The 8,707-nt window shown below is 33.9% G+C and overlaps 1 protein-coding gene across 1 annotated transcript; it reads left to right on the forward strand.

Moving 5' to 3' along the window:
- The first annotated feature begins 4,138 nt into the window (after nt 1-4,138).
- LOC108331855 (homeobox-leucine zipper protein HAT4) lies at nt 4,139-5,992 on the forward strand. Its single transcript, XM_017566838.2, has 4 exons — nt 4,139-4,539; nt 4,799-5,109; nt 5,210-5,289; nt 5,375-5,992. Exons 1-4 carry the CDS (start codon nt 4,374-4,376, stop codon nt 5,703-5,705), a joined length of 888 nt encoding a protein of 295 aa, XP_017422327.1. The 5' UTR covers nt 4,139-4,373; the 3' UTR covers nt 5,706-5,992.
- Nucleotides 5,993-8,707: the final 2,715 nt, after the last annotated feature.

Consider the following 8,707-nt stretch of genomic DNA (forward strand, 5'->3'; position numbering starts at 1 on the left):
CGTGAAAAAAAGTACGAAAAATAATATTTTGACGTCTTAATTTTTGATCAAATTTTATTTATCTAGTTTTCTTTTTTATTTTTCTATTTCGTTGTGGACTAAACATTCTTGGTAAACAAAATTAAGAAAAACTTAAATGTGACAGAAAATGTTTCTTAAAAAAAAAACTGAGTCTATTTGTTGAATTAAATTTGGATAACCAATAAATTTCAAAAATTTTGGTGCTTTTACCCTATCCCTTAAATTAATTTGTTGTTTTTATTCATAAGTTTTCTTTGCCTACTTCAAGAAATAAGGAAGACAATACTCTTGAGAATTGCATTGTATGAATGTTTTACTCTCTTTTTTAATCTATTTAATTTTATAATTGAAGATATTCGTTCTAGATTATTCTAATTTATAATTATTTTATTGGAGTGTAGGATTAAATTGTTGAAAGAGGAACATTAAACCCCTAATTGATGAGAGGTTTTTTATTATGAGTGGATAATGAGTTATTTCATAATAGATTTTTGCACAACACAAATTGATACATATGTTTAAAACAATGAAAAATTTGTATTAGATGTTTAGATCATGAGTTGATAAATGAAATAGGCTTAGACATTTTAGAATTGTAATTTTCTGACAGTATTAATCGATTAAATAAGTAATATAATATGTTAAAACAAGTCACAACTCATAGAAAACAAAAAGAAAGTAAAATTATTTGTTCTAATCGATTACATTAGTAGTATAATTGATTAAAACATTAACTTAGGTCTAATCTATTATGCTACTAACCTAATCTGTTAGAGAAAGTCAGAAAAAACAAAACAAGACATAATGTCATTTTAATTGATTACATTAGTATCCTAATCGATTAAAATAAAAACTTTGGTCTAATTCATTTTGCTGACAACTTAATATGTTAAGTAAGTCAAAAGAAGCATAACAAGGCATAACTGTCATTTTAATCGATTAAAACAGAAACATTTACATAATTGATTAAGGTTATAATCTAATCGATTAATCTGCAATGGGATTTGATTTTCTATATAAATCAGATTTGAAACTTGACTCAATACGATTTTCATTTGCAATATACTAACATTTTGTTTGAGTTTGAGTACAAACATATTCAAGAAGAGTTATTAGAGGTTTCAAGTTAAACTGGTGAAGAAGATAACAAGAAATCATTCAAGACTCAAAGGAGCACATATGTTTTGAATTATTTGCACATATTTCTTTCAGGTTCTTTTACTTGTTACCTGTGCTGGATAGGCCAGGTTTGAAGAGAGTGAGTGTGATCCTCTTTTGATTTCTTTGTCTTGAATTTGAGTGTTGGTGATGTTACTAATTAAGTGTATCATTGTATTCTTTACTCAAATCTTGATTTGTGGATTATCTTTCAACGAATGTTGTTGAAGGAGGCTGAATGTAGACTTGTTTTAATAACCGAACCAGTATAAATATTTGTGTGTTATAATATTGCTTTTACACTTCTTTACTTGCTTAATTCAAATATCATTGACTAGTGATTTCAAGATTAAAGAATTTTTAAAGATTAGAAAAAAAATTTGAAATCCAATTCACCACTTTTGACTTGAGTTATAGGGACTATTTTTCTAACATAAATTTGAGAAAATTAGGCTAAACAAGTGGTATAGAAAATTGATATGCTTTGTTAATTTTACAGGTTTCTAAATTTTAATTGGTTTTGTACTTGTATTAATCAAATATATGGATGCATTTCATGTGATCCTATGATTGGAATTGAGATTAGTCAAAACTATCAAATTAGAATATAATTAAATTTAAATTAATTGATTGAGTACTGTTAAGTTTTTTGTAATTCTTGAATCAAGTGTTTTGATGATTTGTACGAGGTGACAAAAGGTGAGAGGGAAGATTGATAATTTGTCTCTCATTTGGTGACAAAAATGTTTTGTTCAAATAAGTTTTTATGTCTCTCCTCGTTTACTTTCTCTTGACCTCCTATATTATTTTTTGTATCCTTAAGAGATTATTTAAACAAGAGATACAGTACTTTATGCATAACAACAAGAGGTCTTGAAACAAATGGATGGTATGCTACAAAATGTAGTTGCAAAAATAGGAAGGTAATGATATATTTAAAAAAAAAATCATATATAGTAAGTTTGTATGAAAAATGCGTAGGTGAGACAAATAAAAGGTTCAATATGCAGGAAAACAAATTTGATAAAAGATTTTGAACATTTGTATGAAAAATGTTTTGATGAAAAAGACTCTTACTAAATTCTGAATAGATTTTGTTGAGACATGCTGTGTTGCTTTCAGAGCAAACTATTTGTTTAAAGGAATGTATAAATCCTATTATTGCATCCTCAAGCATCTACATCATTATCAAAGTTAATATGGCCTGATGAGAGTTACATGTAATCATTTACTACCATTTACAATGTGAGTTTCTTTTATTTATTTTTTTTTTCAATTTATGAGATTGATGTCATCCGCATAAGGAAAATCGATTATATTGTGCTACTTTACCAAACTCATTTTGGTGTTGAAAAGTGACATATTGTATGTCTAGGAAGGAAGAAAGCTTGAATTTATTTAAAAAAAAAATGTATGTAAAGGTGTGAAAAGGAATAATATAATTTAATACTAAAAATGGTTAAAAGGAGGAGTGAAGAGACGTAAGGTATTGTGGCACGTGTAGTGCAGAGGCATGTTGGTTCATGTGAGTGTGAGTTGGGGGCAGGTTTTTTCTTCCACGCTTGCTTCATCGTCGCTCCACGTGAATACCAATCGCACTTGTCCCCCCTCACTGTTTCTTCACTTTCTTAACTTCAGTTGAGACTCACAATAATAATAATAATAAAAATAAAAAAAAATTAAATCTCGTATTTCCCCACCCCCATGATTGGATAGGCCTGCAAAAATAAGTATTCGTAGAATAAGATGTTTTAACCTAACTCTGGGAAAACCAGAGGTACAACATAAGAAAACAAGATGGTGGTTCTTTGAACCTAACTGATTAACTTGAAGCATGGTGAAGGAAGGAAGAGGCGTGGTGGTGCGACGCGCGGGTGGTGTGAGGAGAAGAGGAAGAAAGAGGTGTGTTTGTTTTGATTTAAATTTGAAGAGTGACGGGGCACAGGGTGTGTGATAGAAGAAAAGAAAAAGTTAGGGAAAGCGACGTTGTTGGCTGGGGGGAAGACCCTCGTGGTGATCGCATGGGTGGAGATTTGTGTGTCGCGTAGGATAAGGGATAATGGGGTCCCACTCAGGGACAACCCAAATATAATGAAAAGGTTATCTGTTTGCTTCCAATCATGACCATTGGCTGTGCTGATTTTGATGGATGTCCAGGGACGATGCTCATCATGTCTGTTCCTACATCTCACATTTTACCTCAGCCGTTGATTTAGGAACTCATTCACCCCTGGCCCAAATCTTCAGGTGCCACCTGCCCCACCCTGTTTAATGCTCAAGATTTCTTGCGATTTGCCACCCCACACTCTCTCTATCCTACCTAAACCTAACTCCGTTTTTTTTTCCTTTTTACATTTTCATCAAACTCACCACCCTGTTACCTCATTGCACATTCCTGGCTAATCATAATATTATCAATTCGTTTATCACTTTTATAACATCACACGTTTTAATTCCATAACCAGTCTTATCAGCCGTGTTAGCAAAACTTTAGAAAAGGAAAAGCAGTATCATCAGCGAAAAAAAATATGACATGAAGAATGATGTGATGTATATAGTTATCGTCTTATCAGAAAGGCTTTCAGAAATCATCTTCCTTTGCTTGATGGGTCAATAGTGTGAAATAACAGAGTCCTGGATGTAAATTCAAATTTGAAAAGGGGATATCGTTTTCATATGTTTTCCTGGTTGTGTTCCACTACTGGTTTGATGGGGCATTTAAGGCAGACAGAGTAAAAAACATGGTCAATGGAATTAGTTGTGGTGTTGTGGAGTGGGAGTTATCCAGGAAAGATGGCGTGAAAGTTATCCAAAAAGATGAGAGTGTGAAAGTAAAGTTGAATAAAGTGGAGTTTATTTACCAGATGGTCAAAGGTAAAGAATAAAGAGGTGTGAGGAAGGAGGGGGAAGAGAGAGAAAGCAGGTGGGTGGTATTATTTTGGGGGCAAATGTCATGATTGAGATAACTGGCTTGCTGACATAAAGTCATCATTGAACTTACACACTACTTCCACCCATTCTCTCTCTTTTCTATATAATCTCAACCCACACGGCCCCCCTTTCCACTCCTCCACAACTCCACCCCCTGCTTTTCATCATCATCATCATCCCCTTCTTACTCTCTCTCAACTGCACCTCAATCTCACTCCCTCGTTACCCAACTTCTTCATCGGTTAAATTTTATAAAGCTAGATATGATGGTTCAAAAGGAAGATTTGGGTTTGAGTCTAAGCCTCAACTTCCGTCACAATATTCCCAATCCTCAACATCTTACTCTCATCTCCTCCTCTACTCATTCGTCTTCCCCTTCCGCTTCAAATCCTTTTAAACCCTCTTGGAACGACGCTTTCGCCTCCTCCGGTATGTCCTAAAATTCCTCCACTCTCCATATAACTAGATAAAAATAACACTTTTTCCTTTTTATTTTCATGCAAACAATGTTCCAGATCTGTTCAAGTTTATCTCTTTATTTCCTTTCTCTCCACCAGTTTTTCCTTCACTTTGATCCGGCTTACTGGGTCTCCTTTTTTGTTCCGGGGAGAGAAATATTATTCTGGCCCTTCACTTTCTGTCCGACATCCGTGACCCTCTAATTTAATGGTTTTGTGTTTGCATCCAGATCGAAACTCGGACTCATGCAGAGGCGAAACCCGATCGTTCCTGCGCGGAATCGACGTGAATCGGTTACCTTCGGCCGTGGACATGGAAGAGGAAGCGGGAGTTTCGTCTCCGAACAGCACCGTTTCGAGCGTGAGCGGAAAACGAAGCGAGCGAGAACCCAACGGCGAAGAACACGACATGAACAGAGCCTGTTCCCGCGGAATCAGCGACGAAGAAGACGGCGAAACCTCAAGGAAAAAACTGAGACTCTCCAAAGACCAATCAGCTATTCTGGAAGAAAGTTTCAAAGAGCACAATACCCTCAACCCGGTAAGCTTAACAGAAAACCACCTTAAAATCAGTTATTACGTTTTTGTTGGTACTAAACGAAAACCGCTAATTAACGTTAATTAATTTAATGTTCTGGCAGAAGCAAAAACTTGCACTGGCAAAACAGCTAGGCCTTCTACCAAGACAGGTTGAGGTGTGGTTTCAGAACCGAAGAGCAAGGTCAGTTTACAAATTATACAACACATGAAATAAATGGGTTTAATACAAAGTTTAGTTTTATTAAACGTTGTGGAACCAATTCCAGGACTAAGCTGAAGCAAACCGAGGTGGACTGCGAGGTGTTGAAAAGGTGCTGCGAGAATCTGACGGAGGAAAATAGAAGGTTGCAGAAGGAAGTCCAGGAGCTTAGAGCACTGAAACTTTCCCCTCAGTTTTACATGCAAATGACCCCTCCCACCACACTCACCATGTGCCCATCTTGCGAGCGGGTGGCTGTGCCGTCGTCGACCGTGGATGCCGCCACGCGTCATCATCCCATGGGCCAGGCCCAGAGCCACAGTCGGGCCCTAGGCATGGGGCCGTGGGGTTCGGCAGCTTCCATTCCGCAGCGGGGCTTCGATGGTTTCCACCACTGATTGTGAATAATCTATGGTAGCAGTAGGGTGTAGGTGAAAGATGGGGGAAACAGTGAGAGGTATGGATCTAGGACACGGTGATTAGAAGAAGGGTTCTGGTGGGTTTCCAATGTTTTGTACCACTTTGACTCATGATCTTTTGTTTTTTGCTTGGATGACCCGTATTAGTTAGGAGGTTTTCAGTTTTTAATATTACTTAACCTTTTCCCATCTCAACACTAAACACACACTTTGTGTAAAGTGCAATTGTCTAGTTAAATTAAATTATATACCCTGTTTTTCTCAAACCATTCTTTTCCCGCTGATACTTTCTTTTGTTTTTAGTGTCTATACTTCCTAGGCATCTTATAACCACGCTTTCTGATACCTTAATAAACAAGTTTCTCTTTCAGATCATATTTCTAAAATATCATACAACTCTTTATTTTATTATTATAGGAACACTTTACAGTTTTTAAATATTTTAAATTAAATCTAATTTATAATATTACCATAAGTAAACTTCTTTCCATGGGATAGATACCACTTTCCTATACCTTTACTATGAGAATGAAATAAAGCAAACAAATATACTTTCCAGGAAATATATATTTGTCCATCATATTCAAGAACATAAGAAAATGACTTGATCTTAAAAGTTATAAATACAAAAGAAATATAAATATAAAGTACGTATATAAAATACATAAATTATTGTTTTTTTAAAAGTAAATTTTGTGTACTTACTTTGCATGATTTTAAGAAAGTAATTTAGCTTGATAGTATTTTTAATTAGAGTGAAAAAAAGTGACTTAAAAAATAATTTATGACGGAAATTTGCATTTTTATTTTATTTACAATATATAATATTTAAGGAACGTGTTTTAAGTTTAAATTTAAAAAAATAAAATTAGGTGTTTATTATATTTTATAATTTCCATACACATTTGAATTTATAATACCCTCTGTACTTTTAGAACAACTTTAGTAGATATATTGGATGTGTGTTCGTCAGCATTTATCTCTGTTCTGTGTTCATAGTCCACAGGGAATTGTTCCCCTGCTGTGGGGCCTTCTTAAATCTTGGCATTCAACCATATTAAAGTTTCATGGTTGTTGTTTGATGTGAAGCCAAAATTTGATGTAATGTTAGGAAAATAGTTATTCATCAATGCTTGAAAGATCCTTGTTTGGTTTGGAAGATTTGGTATGGATTAGTGTTTTGGATTGGAATAAGAGGTCAAAATAACCCTGCAGCGAAAAAGTGAATTTCAAAGGATGATAATCTTTTCACTGTGAAACGAAATAATTGGGTGGGTCCCTGGAACGGGTGTTGGGTTTGCCATGGAAAATGCAATTGGTTTCTTATTTTAAGGGTCAATTTAGGGTGTAGAGTGCCACTGAGACCACGCCTGTTCTATAAATAATGGTTTAAGAAATTTGGGTCATCATCAGCCCATATAACAATGCTCTGTTTTTGTGCAGAACAGAGTCCCTGTTTTCGTGGATTATGTTCATTGATCAACTCCAAGAATTGATATGGACAAACTCAAACATAAAAAAATGACCAAAGTCACACTTATATTTAGAATACTAATAAACTTTTAGAATGCAATGATGCAAGTTACTTATTGAATATCTTGGACAATAGAATAATAGAATAAGATGTTGGTAAAATGTGTAGGTGTTCATTGAATTACGTGAACGTGATGAATTTCAAAAATATTCAAACCAACTATATTGGTTTAGTTTGGGTTGATTGAAATAGACAAGGGACAGTTTAGTTAGTTCATTAGTTGAAAAAAATTCAACCAAACACTTCATATGATGATTAGGGAATGTAACCTTCTTAGCCAAAATTTTGAAATTGATTGGTCTCTCTCTTTCTCTCTGTCATTCACAGTCTTCACCTACAAACTAATTCTACTTGTCAAGGCTATGTCATTCAAAGTTACTTTTGTGAGGAATCAAATGGTTACCAAATTTTGGCTTATTGTTTCTCATTCTGTGTCAACGCCGAATGTGACGTGAACTTGTATTTGATTACCCTTATGGTAGGATTCATGATATTTTCTTGGTGGGATTTATGAACTTTAACTAAAGGCTTTTTATGGTAGAAATTGTGTTTAAAAAAGTACCCGAGTTCATCATGTTTAGTTGTTTTTTTCAAATTCGTTGGGGTGTTTCTTTTTATGTTTAGTTATTTTAACAATACCAACTAAATGGATCTTAAATGGGTCAGCTCCAAATAGAAAAGGTTCTTAATTCAACCAAACTAGCCCAAATATAATTCTATGTTTTCGTCGTATAAATTGAAACAAATTTACTCTCATACTGATTAACAGTTCACATATTTTTATGTTCAAGATCACCTGTGTCTTTTATAGAAATTGAACTATGTGGATTATTACAAATACATATCAAAATTTACGTTTAAATTGTTAATACAATTATTGTTATAAAATAAGTGTTACATAGATAATATTGCAAAAGATATCAGGTACAGATTTGTAACCAACAACTCTCGTTGTCACGTTCACGAAAGTTATGCAAGATTTCTTTCGCATATCTTGCCTCCTAGTTGCTTTGAACTTTGCATATTTCTTTTTCACAAGCTAAGTACAATGAACTTTGAATGAATTGTTGCTAATTTTGTTTTTCGTGAGTTAATGAGATATTTCACTCATTCTATACTCATCCTTCACTTATAATAGGTGTCTAAATTTCCTTTCGAAAATATACTTTAGCACTCTCACTTATTCTTTCCTTTTTTCTTCTCTCTTATATTTTTTTCATAAGTCTTTTCTCTCTCTTATATTTCTTTCATAATATCATAAGTATATTTACTCTCTAAGAGAGTTTTTCTTGGTTATGAGATCCTAAAAAAATTTGGGAAATTCATGTTACATCTGGAGAGACTTGCACAACACATTGCAGATAAATCCTTAAGTATAATGAATATAAACGTATTAGGAAGTCCAGTTTATTTGTGTTTTCGTAAGCTATTACAACAATTTTAAGGA

Source organism: Vigna angularis, chromosome 1 (genome assembly GCF_016808095.1).
Source record: "Vigna angularis cultivar LongXiaoDou No.4 chromosome 1, ASM1680809v1, whole genome shotgun sequence".
NCBI classification, from domain to species: Eukaryota; Viridiplantae; Streptophyta; class Magnoliopsida; order Fabales; family Fabaceae; genus Vigna; species Vigna angularis.